Source organism: Acinonyx jubatus, chromosome D3 (assembly GCF_027475565.1).
Source record: "Acinonyx jubatus isolate Ajub_Pintada_27869175 chromosome D3, VMU_Ajub_asm_v1.0, whole genome shotgun sequence".
In the NCBI taxonomy this organism is placed as follows: Eukaryota; Metazoa; Chordata; class Mammalia; order Carnivora; family Felidae; genus Acinonyx; species Acinonyx jubatus.
The window spans coordinates 27232301-27253889 of record NC_069392.1 but is presented as its reverse complement, the minus strand read 5'-3'; the positions used below and the strand labels follow the sequence as shown (position 1 = coordinate 27253889).

The 21589-nt window shown below is 42.4% G+C and overlaps 1 protein-coding gene across 1 annotated transcript in view; it reads right to left on the bottom strand.

Moving 5' to 3' along the window:
- The window catches only part of MAPK1 (mitogen-activated protein kinase 1), a 108985-nt gene that overhangs the window by 4607 nt on the left and 82789 nt on the right, over window positions 1-21589 (bottom strand). The window contains exons 5-8 of the mRNA XM_027049667.2: window positions 20432-20546; window positions 19995-20126; window positions 7242-7351; window positions 4818-4943 (exon numbers count right to left, since the gene is read on the bottom strand). Coding sequence (XP_026905468.1) covers window positions 4827-4943; window positions 7242-7351; window positions 19995-20126; window positions 20432-20546 — 474 coding nt within the window. The 3' untranslated portion in view covers window positions 4818-4826. The remainder of the gene's footprint in view (window positions 1-4817; window positions 4944-7241; window positions 7352-19994; window positions 20127-20431; window positions 20547-21589) is intronic.

The following is a 21589-nucleotide window of genomic DNA, read 5'->3' as shown; positions in this document are numbered from 1 at the left end:
GGTTGAAGTATGAAAGTTGGCGGGCCTAAATGCCGGTGAGGCAGGAACTGTGGCTTGGTTCCCACGGGCAAGAGATGGTTCTCATTGCCCAGGTCAGAGATGATCTGACAGCTATTTCCCCACCAGGTCTCCAGGACAGCACCCTGAAAGGCAGCAGGTGGCACCTGAAGATAGCCTTAGCTCACTACACTTGACAGGGCCCACCTGGCTCTCCAGATGTCTGCATGGGTCTCCTGCAAGAGGTCCACTAGGATCGTCACACCATCAAAGTGCAAGTAGCACGCATCTGCCCTCATTATTGTGGTATCTCTATTTTCCTTGAAGAGGTCACATTACAAATCAAACCTACCTTAACCCTTTATAGACTAGCAGTTCTCAAGGGTGAGCATCAGGATCCTCTGCAGAGCTTGTTAAAATACAGATTGCTAGGGGGTAGGGCACAGATGGACCACACTTTGGAGAACCACTGCCTAAGACATCCATATGTAATGAATTAAGTTCATCCCCAGGTCTCCGTTAGTTTTGTATCACCCCAGGGAGAAGTGAAAACATTACCACCCCAGTCATGTTCTGTGTTCTTGGTTCTGATGAAGAAGCCTGCTTGAGATGGCTGGGAAGGTAACTAAGTGTGTCAAAATGCAAACCAAATATACCTTTTCTTTGGAGAGACCCTTGTTGTTGTGAAATGTTTGCTAGTATGATCCAGCAGAATGTCACTTTGGTATTTCACAAAGCACTTTTGGACAAGATGGCTTTTACCTACCACTCAAGAGTCAGGGCAGGAAGGATGGGTCTTATAACCCAAATCTGTGATGGGGAGACGGGCTCAGAGATGGGAAATGACCCCTCTCTAGAGGTATGCTGTTCTGAACTGCAGCCAAACCTATCGGCTGGGAGAAAATTAATCAATCTACCTGAGAAAATTCACCAACAGGCAGATGAGGGAGAAAGGCAGGTACCAGCCTCTGAGAACAGGAGGCCTGTCACAAAGTTAACCACATACACATTCTTAACTTTAGTGGACACATTTCTAAAACTGACCCACTTAAACAAAATATAATGAACACACTTTGATTCTTTAAGCCCACTCAGGGCATCAGTAAAGCCTGTGAGCTTTATCCAGCAAGCAGGGGCTTCCTCTGGAGTAGTCTTTGTCATTCCCACCCCCATAGGGGTCCCTATGGCTGTGCTCTGAGGTCCTGTGTGGGCATGTTTTTCAGCTCTTTCCTACGTAGCTGGGCAGTCAACATCACCCTTCTCTAACGTTCCTATGTGCTCCCAACACCTGCATCTCCCTGACTCTCCAGTTTGTAGCTTCTCATCTCAGTGTTATAGGCTGGGAACTCAGTGACACTGCTGCACAGTATTATGAACGAGTTCCTTGACCTTTTCCAGGGCACAGAACTACCCCAAGGCAGTGTGGAAAGCTTGTAAGAAAATGGGATTCTTGGTCCAAAAGACCTGGGCCTGCCTAATTTTGCCACCAGGATACAATCTTCAGCAAAATGCTTAAACATGTACATCTTCGGTTTCCTCGATCATAAACATGGGCTGTGTGCTGACTTGCTACTGTAATCATCAAAATAATGTTTGTGTAAGAAACTGCCCAGAATTTGATGAATGCCCCTAGCTCCACCTTCCTCTGGATTCACTTTTATATTCCAGGTGACTAAATTATAAGCTAGTCCTGATGCTGCCAACCTCCTTAGATGGAGGAACAGATGGAACAGAATGTGAGAAAGCATGCACAGCAAAGTGTTAATCACAGAATCTAGGTGGTGGGAATGTGGGTTTTTATTGTAAAACTCAACTTTTCAGAATAAAAATTGTAATTTAAAAAATAGTGGAAGTAATGTATAAAAATCAAATTATGCTTACACCTGAAGTTAAAGATTGTTATGTCAATTATAATTCAGTAACAAAAAGTTGGGGGAAAAATTAGGCTATAAAGCAAACTAAACACAGAGTGACCGTCTTTGCCACCCCTTTCCCTGGTAACAAGCCCCAGTCCTGGGCTTGTAGAACTGGGGTGGACCTTGGCAGCTGCCTGAACCTCAGCCTGTTAATTTGGACTTCAGGAGGCAACAGGCCAGCACCCATGCCCTGAAGCTCCAGGAGCATCCTTGCCTTTGTCTTGCCACCATCCCCCCCCCCCCCCCCCCCACCGTGGCTGTTGCACTGCCCTTTTCCTCCAGTAGCTGGGCCAGTGATCCCAAGAGTGCTTGTTTTCTGAGGTCGCCCAACATCCTTATTGCCCTAGAGTCACCTGCCCTGATGCTTTACGACAGGAAGCAGCCTGGGAGAGGAGGGCTCCTTCGCAAGCCTGGGCTTCAGTCTCCCATGCGGGCTTGACTCCCTGGCCCCACACTGCTGAGTGCCTCCCCACACAGCAGAATGTTCCCTTCCCAGCACCCTGATGCTGGCCCTCCTCAATCTCTGGGGCCCACACCTATCCTGGTACAGCACCCACAACACTGTGTCTGACTCCTTGTTGTCTACCTGTGTCCTGCCATCAAGCTGCTAGAAAGCAAAGCCTGGGTCTTACTCATCTTTGCTGTCTTCCTACCTGGAACTAGGAATGCTCAATGGTGAGCAAATGAATGATGAAAAACTGCTAACTATGTCAGTCCTGGGTACTCTTTTACACTAAAAACATGCATGGCAGTTCTGTGTGTCTTTGTTCCTTACTAGACTGTGTGGCCTTTGAGGCCGGTTTCAGGTTTGTTTGTTCTGCTCACCCATGAGCCTGGCTCAGAGGAAGCATGCGGTATGTGTGAACTCAAACAAGAACAAGATGGGTAAAAACAGAGGCCATCAAGAGGCTATTTCAGGAACACGAGCTGTTAAAGGGATTGTGAAGGAAGAAAAGCAACTGAATGAAGCAGCTCAGCTCAATATTCTAGGTCAGGGGTCAGCGAACCTCTTCATGTAAAGGGCCTGATAAAACTTTATCTACCAAACCTGGAGGCAGATGATCTGACTTGTGCAGACACAGGGAAAGGAGAGCAGGCTCTGGGAGAGGGAAGATCGTTTCCACAGTGAGCAAAGAGACCAGGAAGGAGACTCAAGGGGTAAAAATGGCTGGGTCCTGGGGATGGATTTCTGTGAGTACCCTTGCAGATTGTTGTACATAACAAATACTTTAACAGACGGTCATGCCATGAGGTATGGAAGGATAAATGAATCCAACCCTTGCAAGACTCTGTCCTCCTTAGCTCCCTGCTAAGACCTTCCCACCTTCTCTCTCTCCTTCAGACACTTCCCCAAGGGCTTGTTTACCAGCATGATCCTGATGTCCTGTGAGCACATGCTCCTTCCACACTTCACTTACTTTGAGTTTGTTTTTTAGGACACGTCCAGTGCTAGGCTAAGCTCCCCCTGACCCCTGGATGCTAGGGTTAGGAAATGTGAAGTCTTTCAGATTTTGTGTTCCCTCCATTTTCCTGAATGCACTGCTTCTTGCCTCCACAACCTTCGTCCAAGCCTCTAGCCCTCGGTCTGGAAGCTTACAGATCTGTTTTGAACTCATCTCCCACCCAGTCTTCTCCAACACTCCCTGTCAGACTTCTTCTGAAAACCACATTTTCTGTCCCCCACACTTCAGAAGAGTGTACCCCCTACTGGTTCCCAACTCTTACTCTGCCTGGCTTCCACAGCTCTCTGAGGCTGATCTGGCCATGTCTGTTCTCAGATCCATTCTACCTTTCCTCTGTCCTCTGTTCTTAATGACAGGGCTGGAGCTTGTGAACTGCACTGCTGAACTTCATTGGAGACTGGCTTCTGACAAGATTCTGCCAATAGCTGGCACACAGGAAAAGCCAGGTTTCCTTTTTTCTGCTTCTTAGTGACACAGGACTTTTTAGGAGGAGGAGGGCTCCTGGCTTCAGAGGCAATGGATGGTGATGGTGGCTTCAGGCTCCAGAGATCCCCCACATCAGTGGCAGTAGAGGCTCCTGACCCCTCTTCAGTGAGGGTGATGCTCTAACAGCTGCAGTTAAAGCAGGTGCCCAGCACCCTCGTTGTGTGACGATCAAGGACCCTGGCTAACATGGTTTTTCTTTTGCTCCTTTAGGTGGAGACTAGGAACAACTTCCTGCTGTTTAATCTGCAGGTAACTCCACGTGCTTTGCTCTCTAGACCTTCTAATGCCCTCTGATCAGTTATATGTCCTCTTGTGAAACACCCCAAGTAGCTTCTGCTTTTGAGCCTTGTACTGCCAACTCTCAGCCTGAACCATCATCTCCAGATCCCAATACATGAAAACAGAATGGACAGAGCAGGGAAGAATGGAGCAGAGAAAACAGTTATACTAGACTGTCACAGAGCCCACTCTTCCCTACGTGCCCCCAGAAAGCCTCCAGTTCTGGTGCAAGCACAGCAGCCCCACGGCCACTAGTCGGAATGCTGCACATGACACAGGTGCCTGTGGAAAAACACCTCCAGCCCCTCCCATGCTGGTCTGTCCAAAGCATTTCCCCAGCAAATGCTTCAGGCCCTGGGTCATAATTCTTTACTTTATTGCTCATTTCTACAAGGTTCAACACAATTCTCACTCCTCTGCTCACTCCGGAGTTCTCACAAAATTCCTTCTCTTCTTTCTGTATGTTCTCTAAAAGCAAGATCTGTGTTTCCTTTTTTCTTGGAACACCCAGTTTTTAAAAACCTACTGATACCACTACATTGTCCACCACCCTTTCTGTTAAGCACATGAAGCTGCCACGTGGAGCTCAAGGAAATTCCTTTTTCTTTTTAGTAATATTTAATTTATATTCTCTCTCCATAGCCAGGGTTTATCATACGGCTAAAGCTCTAGGTACCTGACAAGTTTAAGACCTGTATCCGGGCTGGAACCTGGCCGTCTCTTCGAAGATGAGCTCTTTGAGCTTTTCCTTGGGCAGGTCGTCTAGCTCCATGTCGAACTTGAACGGTGCCTCAGCGACGGGCTGCAGGAGAGCACAGGACACGAGGTAGGCAGGACTGGCTACGGTTGAGGTAGTCATGCACTGACTCATAAACGTCTGTGGCTTAGACTCTGAAACGCATACAGTGGCACTGACATCTATGAAAACCCAGGAGCTTCGACAGGCACCTATGTACAGTGTCCTGCCTATGTGCTCCATGAGGCGCACTTCATAGGAGCATGCAGTAAATCGAAGGGGAGCAACTAAACCCACTTTGAGCACTCTTCTGAAATTATCACTAATCCCAGAATCATTTTCAAACTTTAAAGGCATTAAGTGTTGAAAAATAATAGAAGTTTACTGTTGTGGGGGTGGTGGTGGTACATTTATACAATCAAAACTGATGATACTCAAATAAATGTACTTGATTAAATACATCATAGTATCTTCATATGAAGAAATATTATGGAGCCATTAAAAATGAAGCTGTAAGGAAGATTAATATCATGGGGAAATACGCATGTTTGTTAAACAAAATGAACCCTATTTTAAAAAAAAATTTAGATACAGAAATGTAAGACTGGGAAGAAAATACTCCAAAATCTTAGTAACTGTCACAAGACTACAAAGTGATCTGTGTTGTAGTTTCCTTTAAGTTTTCATTTTTCAGCACACCCTATAAATAATCAGAAGGCTACTTAAGTACATATTTAAAATGTCTATATCAAAGAATCCCCATACATAATGATGAAAAGGGAAATTAGTCAATTGATATTATTTAAATTTTGATTTTTAAGTACCCCCAAACTAATGCCACGTTAACAGAACTAATCTGATGAGGATACCAGCTGTCACCAGGCACTCCTAGATTTTTATCCACGTGATCCTCACACCAGGCCTTTAGGGTAGGGAAACATGGACCCCAAATTCTGCACTAAGCTTTGTTCTCTTCAAAGGGGGGAAAAGGATTCATGTCCATTAGAAAAAAACAAGTAGAGGGGGGCCTGGGTGGCTCAGTTGGTTAAGCATCTGACTTCGGCTCAGGTTATGATCTCACAGTTTGTGAGTTCGAGCCCTGTGTCAGGCTGTGTGCTGACAGCTCAGAGCCTGGAGCCTGCTTCAGATTCTGTGTCTCCCTTTCTCTCTAACCCCTCCCCCACTGGTATTCTCTCCCTCCCCAAAATAAGTAAACCTTAAAAAAAAAAAACAACAAGTAGCTAGCCCTCTCTGAAGGACAGCTCTGTGTGTGGGGTCACACTGGTGTCCTATATATGTCCTGCTGAGTTTGGGGTACTGCTCAGGGTCACAATTAGGACATGGGGGGCTCAAAGGGCTAGTCAGAACCCAAGCCTTATACTCTTACCTATTTCCCTGTTATTTACTATGTTGTAGGTATCTTTGCAAGCTGCCTCCATTATTTCTGAGGGGAGGGGACAGAGATGGAAGGGGGCTGATTGAGAAATACTCTCTTTTTGGTTTCTCCTTTCTCTCTCATTTATCAGCTTTTAACTTTTATACTTTTTCCCTTTCTTCTTCCATTTTCCCTTTTAATATTAACACATTCTGCTTGGTTCTCCCCCTTCCCCCCCATTTAAAACAAGTGTGCAGAGTCTTGTTTATGTATGATTCTCAACTAGAAAGATCCAAACGTTAGTTCATATTGCATTTTTCTTCATTACCGCCCAGAAAATAAAGTTAAAGAAAATAAAGTTAAAACTGAAGCCCCAGAAGAATCAAAGAAGCCAAGGAACTGGGACTTTCCTGGAGAGAACATGATACATTGCCTGGATGTCCAACATGCTCTAAGGCTTGCCACATCCACCTCCAGTCTCACCACAGCAGGCTCTTGTGTGCCCATCCCAAGGAGGCATACCAGACATGAAGTCATCAAGCCACAGTGGGAACTGTCCAAGCTGACCTCCTCACTTTGCAAAGCCCCTCCCCAAGCAGACAGCTGACTTCCTTTCCACCCTCAGGGCAGGCACTTTGATTCAGGTGGCTCTTCCTGCCACAGACCACAACAATGGTCTCTAGTCTTTGGACCCCTTCTTTATCCATGCTCCCCATTATCCATCCATTTCCCCTGCCCCACCCCTGCTGTAGGTGGCCTGGAGGAAGTTTTCTAAGATAGAAGAGGCTTGGGGGGCAGGGTGGGGAAGGGTTTCAAGCTGTGCCGACAACAGCACCAGACCTCAAAACACACAATATGGGCTGTTGAGAAGACGAAGTGTGGTACCATGCACCTCTCAGGACAATCTAAGTATGACATCTGGGCCCTTCCTGGTTGGGCCTGCTGCTGGCTGATATTCCTGCAGGAGCAACCAGGAGCACGGGTCTTACCTCATCACTTGGGTCGTAATACTGCTCCAGATATGGATGGGCCAGAGCCTGTTCTACTTCAATCCTCTTGTGAGGGTTGAACGTCAACATTTTGTCCAGTAAATCCAGAGCTACAAAGAGAAGGGTTTTGCAGTGGTGAGACGCCAAAGAACAGTCACTGCATTACTTTCCATTTTCTGTTTAAGTAAACTGACCCACAAAACAATAGAGCTAAGCATCACCATGGGGAGAAGATACGATACACTGGGTGCCTATTATCTCTCTGACCTTCTTGAGACGGACCATCTGACAATCGCAGACCCAGACACAGAAAGGTAATGGGATAGTTAAAGGCTGAAAGCAGAACACCAGGGTTCAAACCCAAGTCTGCCTAAAAAACCTGGACTTTTCCTAAATTACTACTCTGCTTTGCAGGCATCTGAAACAAAGGTATTGTATATGTTACTTCTCTTAAGTCGACTCCAAAGTCAGCTCTGCAATGATCAATTTATTTTTCAACACATAGAGAAGGCCTCCAAGGTCACAGAAGAAGACAACAGTCATTTGTCCTGTGTGGTTTCCAGGTCCTGGGTGAGATCCACGTGTGAAGCACAGGCCCCCTGGCTCAATGTGCAGCTTGGCATCTTTCTCCAAGGCCTAAAACAAAGTATTCTCTCTTTTTTAAAAAAAAGTTTATCATGCCCACAAGGTACTCTGTGGATATCCCCTTGGACAAAACTGTTGTCAATAAGGATGTCTTCAGAGACCCTGCTCTTAAACTCAAGGCCCGACAAGACGCCAAGGTCAAGTTTGAGGAGAGGTACAAGACCGGTAGGAACAAATGGTTCTTCCAGAAGCTGCGGTTTTAAATCTGTTTTGTTTCAGTCATTAAAAATACCAAAAAAAAAAAAAACCCCCAAAAAAACCCCAACCCATACACACACACACACACACACACACACACACACACTTATTTATTTAAGTAATCTCTATACCCAATGTGGGGCACAAACCCACAACCCCTATATCAAAAGTCACAAGCTCTCCCAACTGAGCCAGCCAGGCACCCCATAAGTATTCTCTTGATCTGGCCAGTAGTCAGCAGCTGAACATTTCTTTCATGTGGAGAGTGCAGGAATAGAAAACAAGTGTGGGATCAACAGGACCAAGATGGAGGGACAGCTAATGAATAGCTGTCCCTAGTGGCCTCCATGGCTAGTATCCAGGCACCACTTCAAGCCATGAGGAAAGCCAAAGGTCATGGCTGACAGCAACTGGAACACAGGTTAAGGGAAATGTGACCAAACAGTTCCTGTACTTACTATCAGGAGCAGGTTTCAATGAGAAAGAACACATGCTAGAAAAGACATTATTGCTCTGGTAAAGTAGCAGCAAAGGGGGCTTTAAAAAAATGTCTTTTATTTAATGATGCTTAGAACAGCGTTTCCAATTTATGTAGCAGGTCCTTTTCTCAAATTAAAGCTCCTGAGAGGGAGTAGGTAAGGAGCTACCCAGCTCTCTTAAGTCTTAGCTCACAGCCCTGTGGAAACCCTGAAAAATTCAAGGACTTCATGGAACAAGTCTGATAATTTACTCCAAGTCTGAAATACTACTAGGCAATATAAAGAATGCTGTTTTGGAGAATGTAGTGATCAATAAACAAAACCAAAAATAAAAACACTGCCATCTACTCAATGAAGCCTTGTTTCTTAGTGATAACTGATTAGTTCAACCTCATCTACCTGCAAATTAGCATACATCACTAAGTCATGAGAGAATGGTAAAAGAAAACCATTTTAGTCATTTACTCACTAAAAAAATGTGTTCAACCCTTGAGAGCAGCAGGCCAGTACACAGTCTGAATCTGAAATGACCAACTGCTTATGTGCCAGGAAGTCAGCCTTGAGAGAGCACATGGAGGCTGGGGAAGCACTTAGAGCTGGAGGTGACTGAAAGGGTAAGTATGAGAGTATGTGTATGTACATGCACGCATGCAGGTGCATGCCTGTGTGTGCATGCTCAGCTCTGGCTCCTACTTGTGACTTCTCTTGTTGCATGTTACCCGCCCTTTATCTTCAAGGCAACTGGGAGATAATAAATGTGGTAAACCACATACCAGATGTCATGAGAAATTTCACATAATACAGAACTTTTCTCATGTCCACAAGGTTGCATTTCTACAAACAGTACATTTTCAAATTTATTTCTGTCTCTATAATCTTTTCAATACACACAAGGGTACCTTAGGAAATTAGGAAACTAACATTTTGCTTTATAGGTTAGAAAACTTTTTGGAGCAGAGGAGGCTCTTAGGAATTTAGAGCGTTGGCCTGTGACTAAAGCACTGTCTGGACAGGACAGGTATTCACTCCTGAGGCCATGGACATGGGTTTCAGGGGCCCATGAATGGGCTAGGTTTCAGAGGCAACTCTCTCATGGGTCAGGACAGTACAGTATAATGGTCAAGAACTCAGGCATCTCTGGCCCCAATGCAAGTCCCACAGAACACCAGGTAGATGTGGGAACACATGACACACCACTTACTGGGCATTAGAGTCTAACTATCTGTAATACAAGTAACAAATCTATCCATTTACCGTTCCCAACCACCACCTGCTCCCCCTCACCACTGCAAAAGAACTCATAGACATTTCTGCAAGAAGTTTCTTTTTAAAAAAATTTTTTTAATGTTTATTTATTTTTGAGACAGAGAGAGACAGAGCATGAACGGGGGAGGGTCAGATAGAGAGGGAGACACAGAATCCAAAGCAGGCTCTAGGCTCTCAGCACAGAGCCCAACACGGGGCTCGAACTCACAGACCGTGAGATCATGACCTGAGCCAAAGTTGGGTGCTTAACCGACTGAGCCACCCAGGTGCCCCTCTGCAAGAAGTTTCTTGAGTGATTAGAAGTCATTTGGCCTTTTGCCCAATTAGACATTGTCTGTCAGGAAAAGTCCAGGAGGGTCTGGCCACAGATTCTAACAGCATTATTTCTAAGCTGTTGGGGGATACTTTTCCCCTCCAAATCCTGCTGGTACTAAGTTGGGAGTGCTTCAAGGCAGCTGGTATTTGGCAGCTTAAGCAGCTCTAAAATAAACCTTTTATAGTTCCTTCAAGTTATATTCTAGGCCCTTAAACCTACAGGCAAAAATCACAAAGTAGCTTTTTTTGCTACTTGAAAAATAACTGGATCTCCAGCTTTCTTTTATTGCTAGTGCTATTTCTGCATTATTCACAGCTACAGAAGGGGAAAAGGAGAGAAACGGGAAGCAGCTGGCAGGTCTGATTCCACAGTCAGAGTGCCTGGCCTCCCTTCTCCCACGCCACACAGAAATCCAGTGGCACCCCTCAGATGGCATGAATCACTATGCCTGTGCATATGCTTCCTTGGATGCAGGTTTTATTTCTCCTAAAAGACTGAAGTCCTTTCCAGGCTGGGATTGATTACATCTGACCACGATCCCTGACTTTCCCTGGTATCCTCTTAGAACCCCATACCTTCTCTTTAATTTCAGTGGGTACATAGCAACATGACCCTGCCCTTCTGGTCCCTCAGCCTTTTTTCCTTTCCTCCTTGGCCCAGACTCTGGGGTGAGTCATGCGACTGAGTGAGACATGCACCATTGAGGGTCCATCTCACCTACCCAACAAAACTGTCATTCGAGATCGAGGCTGCAACCTGTCACATCCATCCTTAACTAGAATTTCTGAGCAAGGCCAGAGAAAAAGATCTAGCTGCTCAAACTGTGCAACTGCAACAATGCTTCTCACACTTTTTTTTTTTAAGTTTATTTATTTTGAAAGAGTGAATGGGGGGTGGGGCAGAGAGAAGGGGAGACAGAGAAAATCTCAAGCAGAGTTTGCACTGCCAGTGTGGAGCCTGATGCAGGGCTCGAACTCACAAACCGTGAAATCATCATGACCTGAGCTGAAATCAAGAGTCAGATGCTTAACTGACCGAGCCACCCAGGTGCCCCTCAAAACCTTAATCTTAAAACCAACTGATGACTGATCTTAAAAAGCAGTTAATTCAGCCACAGTTCAAACTATACAAGCACTTTTCTTTGAGAAAAAAACACTTCCTTCAGTATGTGGCAGACAGGCTCTATGTATTTGTATTTTCATTCTGTCATGGAGAATATGGAAAAGACATGTATGCAGGGTGGGATATAACAAAGCAAGTACTTTTAACTGCTCCACCAGAGACATTCTTATGTGCACTCGGCATTGGTTTTTAGCTGTGAGGGCACGGCTCTGCCACTGCCTTATCCTGGGCCAAGGTGCTAGCCATCTTGCTCACCAGCAGTTGTATACCAAGAGTGCACAGGGCAGCACAGAGAAAGTGTGAGAAGACTTTAGCGTTACTATGAAAATAGTTTTAACCCCATGGATACCCTGAAAGGACTTTTGGGACCTCAGAAGTCTAAGGAGCACACTATTGAGAACTGTTGTACCACAAAAACTCAAGATTTTTTTTTTAAAGTGTATTTATTGGGGGGAGGGGGGGCGGAGGGGAAGGAAGGGAGGAGGGGAAGGAAGAGGGGAGGGGTAGAGAGAGGGAGAGAGAGAATCCCAAGCAGGCTCTGTGCTGTCATCACAAAACCTGACATGGGGATTGATCTCCCAAACCATGAGATCATGACCTATGACAAGATCAAGACTTGGACGCTCAACCAAGCCACCCAGGTACCCCAAAACTCAAGATTTTTAATCTCATCAAAGCCCCTAAAAGTTCTGGGAAATCTATGCTCAGTTGCTGCTCTAGTCTAAGATTCTTCTCAACTCACACAGCTTTAATCATGCCCTTCCTGCCAACTAAGCCTTACTACTCTGTGCAGGTCTAAGGGTGCTACCGAGAAAACTGAGGCCCCCAGGATCGACCTTCCTGAGCAAAGAGACCCTCTCCCTGTTCAAAGCCAAACCTCCACAGTGTGTGGCCACACCCAGCTCCCCCTCATCTGGACCAGTTGTTTCTGTCTGCATGTTCCATTTCAAACTTCCTATTCACACTCAGTGCTTCAACTACACTTATGTGGTCACTAATGACCGCTTAATTGGAAGCCTGTCTGTTCCATGGAGACTGCTGAACAGAACATGTCTATTTTCTTATGATGCCACCTCCTGCTTCTGTGAAATAGGCACTAGTTATTTTCTTTGTCCATTCTTTACAGTTTTCAAGAGTTTCTACTCCTGTTCCACTGGCCATTGAAGGTTCGTGTTCTGTAGCTCTGACACAGGTCATTCTTCTTACCATCTCAACCTCCTGCATGATTTCAATGCCATTTGTGAAAAAATTGCTAAATCTTTCTTTAGCCTTGAGCGCTGACCCAAACTTTAGAATGATAAATACAACTCTCTGTAGGCAATAAAAAAGTATATAGCTTATGACTCCATTTACAATTAATATATGTATTTATAGGAGTAACTACAGAGTCTGGAAGCTTTTCAAACAACAGGTTATCTGGGAAATGGAGACAGACTTCTTACAGGAATTGCACTTTTCTTAATTAAAAAAAATAAAAGCAGGAAGAAAAGAACTGTTGGTTTTCCTGCCAGTGTCCACTGCCCCTCTAATCCTGTGAAGCTGTGCTTGCCATGGGGGAGTTCTCAGACCACCCACACCCTTGGTTGTGCCATGGGAATGGTGACACTGGCCTAGCCACCTTCGCCTTGATTCCCTTAGCCACAGAGACTGGTCATGGATGGGTACAAAGGAGCAATGAGCCCCACAGTAGGGTTGAAGCTATCAAGAAACAGGTCAGTGTGACCTGGAGCTGCTGGTGGCCATCTTGTCATCACAAGAAAAGAGCTAATTAATATGAAAAGCGCAGAGGAAGGCAACACTAAACAACAGAGAGGTCCAGATTCTGTGCCTTGGAATCCAAACACTACTGGACTTGTTAGCTATGAGAGCCAGTACAGTCCTTCTTCAGGCCTAACCTGTTGGCAGTAGGATCTCATGATGTGGAACCAAGAAAGCCTCAAACAGCTGACCCTCTAGTCTGTGTGAATGACTCACCTAAGATCCCACCTCTCACCCCCAGCAACACAACCCCATCATTCAATGTAACCACTACTAATTTTTTGACATATCTTGTAGAATTTTTCCCTGCATTTTCTTTTATGTGATTGAGATCATATTATATATATGAAAAATGCTGTATGACTTCCCCAGTAAATATTGCTCATTAGTATTCTCCCATGCTATAAAAACTTTGTAAAAATCACTTTTAGTGACTTTATGACACTCTTTTTAAGTAGAAGCATTAGAGTTTCCTTAACCATTCAATTAACATTTAGCATTTAGGTTATTTCTGAATGGGTGTCCTTAAATTTATTATGCCCAAACTAAAGTCTCAATTGTCACTCCCCAAAATATTCTTCCTTCTTTTCCTCATCTATTTCTCCATGTAAATTGTGTGTTCTTATCCTTTGCTCATTTATTTATCCACTGAGGTCTTAGATTTCTCTCTGTTCTTTACACACTAATAATATATTAATCACGAGTCTAACACTAATAAACTAATAATTCATGTAAGTCTCCAAATAACCCTATGAAGTGGGAAATACAATTTGTTCCAATTTTGAGATGAGGAAATTGTGAATCAGGTTAAATAATTTGTCCAAAGTCAAAGATCTGAGGAGGTGGGGCCCATCTGAATTCAGGAGGCTGATTCTGGAGCACACAGCCTAAACCATGGTGCTATGTTGCCTTAACATAATAGTTAAGAAAGGGATCCTTCAAATGTTATTCAATTTGGAACATTTTATACCTATTGCTTACACTTCTAGTTTATTTTAAGTTTTAAATTTTTATGTGATAAAATCTATCTTTCGTTTGTTTTCCTGGTTTGTTTTTACAGCTTAGGAAGACGGTTTTTCTCCACGCAGATCAGAAAAATACTGAACACTCCATCGTTTTTTAAAAAAAAATTTTTTTGTGTGTTTATTTTTGAGAGTGAGAGAGAGCATGAGTGGGAGAGGGGCAAAGAGAGAGTGAGACACAGAATTCGAAGCAGGCTCCAGGCTCTAGGTGTCAGCACAGAGCCCAATGCGGGGCTCGAACTCATGGACTATGAGATCATGACCTAAGCCAAAGTTGAATGCTCAACTGACTGAGCCACCCAGGTGCCCCAGAATATTGCTGGGTTTTAATGGTGTGATTTTTTTTTTTTTTTTTTTAGAGAGAGAGAGAGAGAGAGAGAGAGAGAGAGAGAGTGTGTGTGTGTGTGTGTGTGTGTGAGCGAGGACACGTCTGAGCATGGAGAGAGGGAGCGAGAATCTTAAGCAGGCTCTATGGTAAGTGAGGAGGCCAATGCCGGGCTCAGTCCCACAACCTGGGGATCACGACCTGAGCCAAAATCAAGAGTCGGATGCTCAACCAATGGAGCCACCTAGGTGCCCCCTAGTATGATTTTTTTAAATGTATTTAATTATCAATTTTTTGAATTCACTTTGAAGTGTAATGATTTAAACGGATTTTCTTCCAAATAGTTATTCAACTAGCCCAGCACCATCTGCTGAATAATAATCATTTCTTCCCCCTAACTGGAGTAATTTTGGAGAGAATCCTAAGCTAGACTCCTTTAAAGAAAAATCTACAATACTACTGGTTCAAAGGATTCAGATTTCAGAAATCTCCAACAAACATGTGAAAAATATTCTATCTCAAACTTTTTTTTTTTTTTCTCCTTAAAGTAAGCTCTATGTCCACTGTGGGGCTTGAACTAACCACCTTGAGATCAAGAGTCACATGGCTCTATTGACTAAACCAGCCAGGTGCCCCCATCAGTCTAATTAAAGAAAAACAAATTAAAATGCCACTTCTCCCCCATTTGCTTGGCAGATCCAAAAGTTCAATACCCAAAATTGCTGGAACAAAAGATGTGTGACAGAACTGCCAAACTGCCCTCCAGAGAGACTCAACCAATTTACACACCATTAGCTGTCTCTGAACAAACATCCACTTGCCCCACAGCCTTGACCACACGGTGGATCATCAAACTTTTAATGCTTTCTACTGTTATGAGTGGGGAAAAAGAAAATAATTACTGATCTTTCAAACTATTAGCTCCCTGCAGGCAGGTAATCACTCTGATGGCTGTTCTAAGTCCAGGGCTGTAGAACTCTTGATGGCACAGTACACGCAGATCTATTTGTTAAATAAATGAATTTATGTACATTACAGTAGAATACTAGAAACAGGCAGGTGGCAGATTAACTACAGCCACAAATTATTTGCAGTTCCTCACATCAATGGGTGGATTTATTTCTCGACCACCTGAATCTGGGCTGACCTTGCAATTTGCTTCGACCAATAGATTGTGGCAGAAGTGTCTCCTATTTTGTGACTGTGCAGCTTTTCTGTTGTTTCTCTTTTGGAATATTTCTGTCATCCTAAGAAGCCCAGTCTGGTCTACTGTAGGATGATAGGCAATGGCACAAAGGAGAACCAACTGTAAGATGTGGTGAGGTCACCTTAGACCATGCTACTTGTGGGACCCACAAAAGCAGACCCACGGAGCTGCATCCAGTCCAATGGACTTATGAACAAATACATGGTGGTCGTTACAAGGCCCCAAACTGTGGAGTGGTTGTTATGCAGCAACAGGTAAGTGAAGTGAACTTCAATGTCCAATACATGACTGGTTAAAGACACTCTGGGTCATCCCTACAAAGGAATAATAAATACTATGTAGCCACCCTTCGTAACTATAGATACGGAAAGATCTCCAAGATGTATAAATGAAAAAAATTCAGTCTTGAGATCTCAGAATCCAGACCTACAAATGCCAGTGGTCTGGACTTGCATACAACCCTGTGATGCATGTACTATTACTAACTCTATTTTATAAATGGGAAAAATGAGATGAGGCTCAGAGAGGTTAAGTAGTTTGTCTGAGATTCAATAAGTGGCTGAAACCAGGAGGTCTGGCTGGAAAGTGCATGTTCCTAACACATGATACTATTTTGCTTGCTCCAGCTCTACCAACTCCCATTTTTCCATTTTATTTATTCTATTTGTAGTCCTTCCCTGCTTCATTATTTTCATCCAAAGCTTACCTTTCAAAATTAACTTTCTGGATTTTAGTAACGTTAACTGTTATCTAAATGAACCAATCTCAAAGTTCACAGCTTTAACCTAGGGACAATAAGCTAAATAAAAACCTCACATAATTTGATATAAATCACAACTAACAATAAAAAAGAGTGAAGAAATAAATAGGAGGGAAGCCTGGAGGTCTAGATATTATAAAGTCTTAATTATGCAGTTTTGGCAACTTAGAATATAAGATTTAGGTAAGATGCTTGGGACATTCCAGTATACAAACCCATTCTAGTATACAAACCAAATCTCATCAGTAACATATGCAATGTTTATGAAGGTATAATTTTAAAAATATCTTATACTTACAATAACATTATAATACGTAATTACATATATAATTATAGGATTACAAATAAATAAGTAAAAGCTATGCACACACTGGCGCAGCAAAATAAAAGTTATTTTTGGATTCTGTAAGAGTATTTCTTCTTCTCTTACCTATTCTTTCTTTTTTTCCTATATTACTAAACTGTCTCCCAGGATAACATACTACCTTTGTATCAGAAAATTTAAAAGACAGTTCCTCCTACATCCAAAAAGAATTCAATTTTAAACCACCAAATGTTTCTGAACCTTAACTCAGGTCAGTATATAATAACAGATTCAACATCTAAGTTGACAGTTATTAAACTAAACACACAAAGATATACACACACAAAAGAACAAAAGTCAGAAAAAGCTGAATTTGCAAGAGAAGACTGGATGAGATGTTTTAAAATCATTAAAGACAAGTCAGTTCTATGCACTGACATGGAAAGATACTCAGACACAATTACATTAACGTGACCTTTAGGGAATAATTACAAAAGAATTTCACCTTTTTAGATGAATATTCCCAAAACTTTTGAATTTTTACCAAAAATGTTAGCTTATATTAATAATAATTTATAAAAAGTAAATTTTAGGTAAAAATATGTATATGTATGGAGATAAAGCTATGGAAGAACAAGCACCAAGGTGCTGGCAACCTGTTCTCTCTCTCTGGTTCCCTATTCTGATTCCTTCTTCCACTTTCAAGGATCCTTGTGATTATAGTGGGCTCACTAAGATAATCCACAATTATCTCCCCAGTCTTAAAATCAGGTGATGAGCAACCTTAATTCCATCTGCAACCTTAATTCCTTTGTCATGTCACCTAACAAGTTCATAGATCCTGGGGATTAGGATGTGGACATCTTTGGCAATGGGGTCATTATCTTGCCTACCACAATTCTATAATAGTATGAAAATTTTAAAAAACATCTACCTATTAAAAAACAAGCAAAGAAATTAGCCACCTAATACATTTAACAGATACATAGTACATGGGAATAAAGGATAACATAATTGTTAAACAAAGTTAACTTAAAATACAAAAGGGCAAAATGAAATCTATCACCTTTTTCTTTTATGGATGAGCGCTCTTGGTGTTTTATCTAAGAAATCTTTGCCTAACCTAGGGTCATGAAGGTTCTGTTCTGTTTTCTTCTCAAAGTTTTATAGTTTTAGGCCTTATGTTTAGGGCTATGCTCCATTTTTAGGTTTCTATTGGGGGGGGGGCATACAAATGTCTAATTATTCCAACACCATTGGATGAAGAGATTGATACAAGCAATAATGCTGATAACTCTCGAATGCATTACGCTGAGTGGAAGAATCCAGACATAAGAAGCTATATAACCGGATGACTACATTTCTATGACACACTAGAAAAGGCAAAACTATAGGGAGAGAAATGAGATCGGGATTGCCAGGGACTAGGGAAGAGAAATGAGTACAAAGGGGCATGAGGGAACTTCTGGGGACAATGAAAATACTCCATCATATCTTGACTGTGGTGGCACTTAATGTGACTACATACATTTGTTAAAATTCAAAGACCCACACAACTAAAAAGGGTGAATTTTACTCTGTAAATTATTCTTCAAAAAAACCTGATTTGAAAAATTATTAAATGACAAGATGAAAAATATGTAATCTGTTTTGCAAGCTCCTCAACTTTCTGAATTCTAAAAATGTGAACTTTATCTAAGTTAAAAAGTAGCAAAGAGTGGGTGCCTGGATGGCTCAGTCAGGTTAAGCATCTGACTTCAGCTCAGGTCATAAACTCATGATTCATGAGTTGGAGCCTGGGGCTACCTGCTGTCAGCACAGAGCCCACTTCGAATCCTTTGTCCCCTTCTCTCTCTGTGCCCCTCTGGTCACATACTCTTTCTCAAAAAAAAAAAAAAAAAAAAAAAAAAAAAAAAAGACAAAGAGGGGGGTTGGGGGATATGCAAAATGGGTGAAGAGGATTAAGAGGTACAAACTTCCAGTTCTAAATAAGTCACGGGAATGAAAAGCACAGTATAGGGAATATAGTCAATAATACTGTAATGCATTTATTGTGGTGAGCATTTTATAATGTATATAATTATGGAATCACTATGTTGTATACCTGAAACTAATTTATTATTACATGTCAACTACAATTAAAAATCAGGGGGGCCTGGGTGGCTCAGTCGGTTAAATATTGAATTCTTGATTTCAGCTCAGGTCATGATCTTGCAGTTCATGAGATCAAGTCCCGTGTCAGGCTTTGTGTTGACAGTGCAGAGCTTGCTTGGGATTCTTGCTCTTTTTCTCTTGCTCTCTGTCCCTCCCCCACTCGCACACATGTGCCCTCTCTCTCAAAATAAGTAAGTAAACATAAGAGCATGCAACTCTTGATCTCAGGGTGGTAAGTTTGAGTCCCACATTGGGCATAGAGCCTACTTAAAAAAATAAAGTAAGGGGGGCGGTGCCTGGGTGGCTCAGTCGGTTAAGTGTCCCACTTCAGCTCAGGTCATAATCTCACAGTTAGTGAGTTCAAGCCCCACGTTGGGCTCTGTGCTGACAGCTTGGAGCCTGCTTTGGATTCTGTGTCTCCCTCTCTCTCTGCCCCTCCCCCACTCACACTCTCTCTCTCAAGAAATAAAAAAACATTAAAAAAAATTTTTTTTTTTAATTTTTAAATGTTTATTTATTTTTGAGACAGAGAGAGGCAGAGCATGAACGGGGGAGGGGCAGAGAGAGAGGGAGACACAGAATCAGAAGCAGGCTCCAGGCTCTGAGCCATCAGCCCAGAGCCCAACGCGGGGCTCAAACTTATGGACCGTGAGATCGTGACCTGAGCTGAAGTCAGACGCTTAACCGACTGAGCCACCCAGGTGCCCCAAAAAAATTTTTTAAGAAATTTAAAAAATAATAAATAAAGTAAGGGCACCTGGGTGGCTCAGTCTGTTAAGCAGCCGACTTCCACTTTAGGTCATGATCTTGCAGTTTGTTACTTGGAGCTTCACATCGGGCTCTCTGCTGTCAGCACTGAATCTACTTTGGATCCTCTGTCCCTTCGCTCTCTGCCCCTCCCCCACTTGTGCTTTTTCTCTTTCTCAAAAATAAATAAGCATTAAAAAAATAAATAAAAAATAAAAAAGCAAAGAAATGAAAAGGTGGAAAACTAGACGGTCATTCCCACACTCCCTTACCCTACCGTCACTGCTTGAAAATAAAAGGAAAAAAGCAACAGAGTGAGCACTAAATAAGGCATTATCCAATTGCCACAGGCTAACTTTTCAGGCTAGTGACCTAACAATTTAACCAATAAAACAAAGAAATAAACAAAAAGTGAAGTCTAAGAAAAATAATCAATGAAATAATATTTACCTTTGGAATCAGCATTTGGGAACAGCCTGTTCCATGGCACCTTATTTTTGTGTGGAAGAGAAAGCAAGTAGTTTCTAGCTTTTAAATTTATTATACAATTCAGGTCTTCCTGTGATGGGGATCCAAGAATACCTAACAGATAAAATAATTAGCTGTTAATTATCAAGACCCACAGAGGCTAATCACACACTATTAGCTATGGGGCAGAATAGATCCTACTAATTGTTTCCTCACCACGTCCCCCCATGCTTACCATTCTATTTTACAAGTTTTTATAAGGATCCTTAGCATTTGAAGTCAAGCAAGATTTAAAACTCATTATCTATCTTGGATTAAAGAGTTGTCAAAACTATTCTTCGTTTCCTGATGTGCCTCTGATGTAAACTAGGGCAGGTGAACAGAGTAAATCTAGCCCCTAAAATGTTCAGTAATCTTACCCAGAATGTGGTTCAGCTGGTCGAGATAATGCTTCCCCGGGAAGATGGGCCTGTTGGACAGCATCTCTGCCAGAATGCAGCCTACAGACCAAATATCAATGGACTTGGTATAGCCCTGCAGTGGGAAGAGAGAAAAGACTAAGAAGGATATGTAATGTTACATGACAAGTGAGATCCTCCAACAGCACAGGTACATGGCTCATGGGAATTTTACCTTCTCCTTTGGTTCTATAATTCAGAAATAAGAGAAGAGAGCATGCAGATACAAACAGTAATCTTTCTTATAAGCTGTTAACAACCAAGATTACTTGATTTTATTACTCTCTTCAAAGCTGATTAACTTATTATTAGGTGAGAATTTCCAAAGTATATTTCATTCCTTTTTTCAAATGATTTGAGAGAAACAATCCTTGTAAGTTAAAGCTGGAAAAAGCAGTAACATCCCTTGCTTTAGGACATCTATGGCCCATTTATTCATTTTGAAAACCTGGAAACCAACTCAAAAGAAGAGTCACTGCTACACCTCCAGAATATTTTTATACATTTTCAAATGATTGCTACAAAATCATTTTCAAAAAAGTCAGGCTGAAAACCCTTGATCTCTGTTGGGGGGTAGGTGGGTGGAGTATGTGCTGGCTCCATCATATTTTACCAATCCGTATTTCTTGTTTTATATTTCTATTCAATTTTCAGGTATAATTTTTTTTAAGTTTATTCATTTTGAGAGAGAGAGAGAGTGAGTGAGAGCGAGCAGAGGAGGGGCAGAGAGAGAGAATCCCAAGCAGGCTCCGCACTGCCAGCACAGAGCTCGATGTAGGGCTCGATGTCACAAACCATGAAATCATGACCTGAGCCAAAACCAAGAGTTGGACCCTTAACCAACTGAGCCACCCAGGTGCCCCAGGTATAAATTTTCTTTTAAAGGAACTCTGTAAAAAGATTTGGAATAATTATGTCTAAATCATACAACAGTGCAAAAAAGATAGCTTGGTATAGTGATAAATGAATAGAGAAAAAAACTTTCCGAAAATCAAACAATGGTCAGATCTACAGCTATGATAAAATGGGGTTGAATTTCAAGGTCATTATTCCCAAAATTCTTGTAATCCAAAATAACTTTTGCTTTGGGCCAAAACTAAATGAAGAGGAACACTTAAA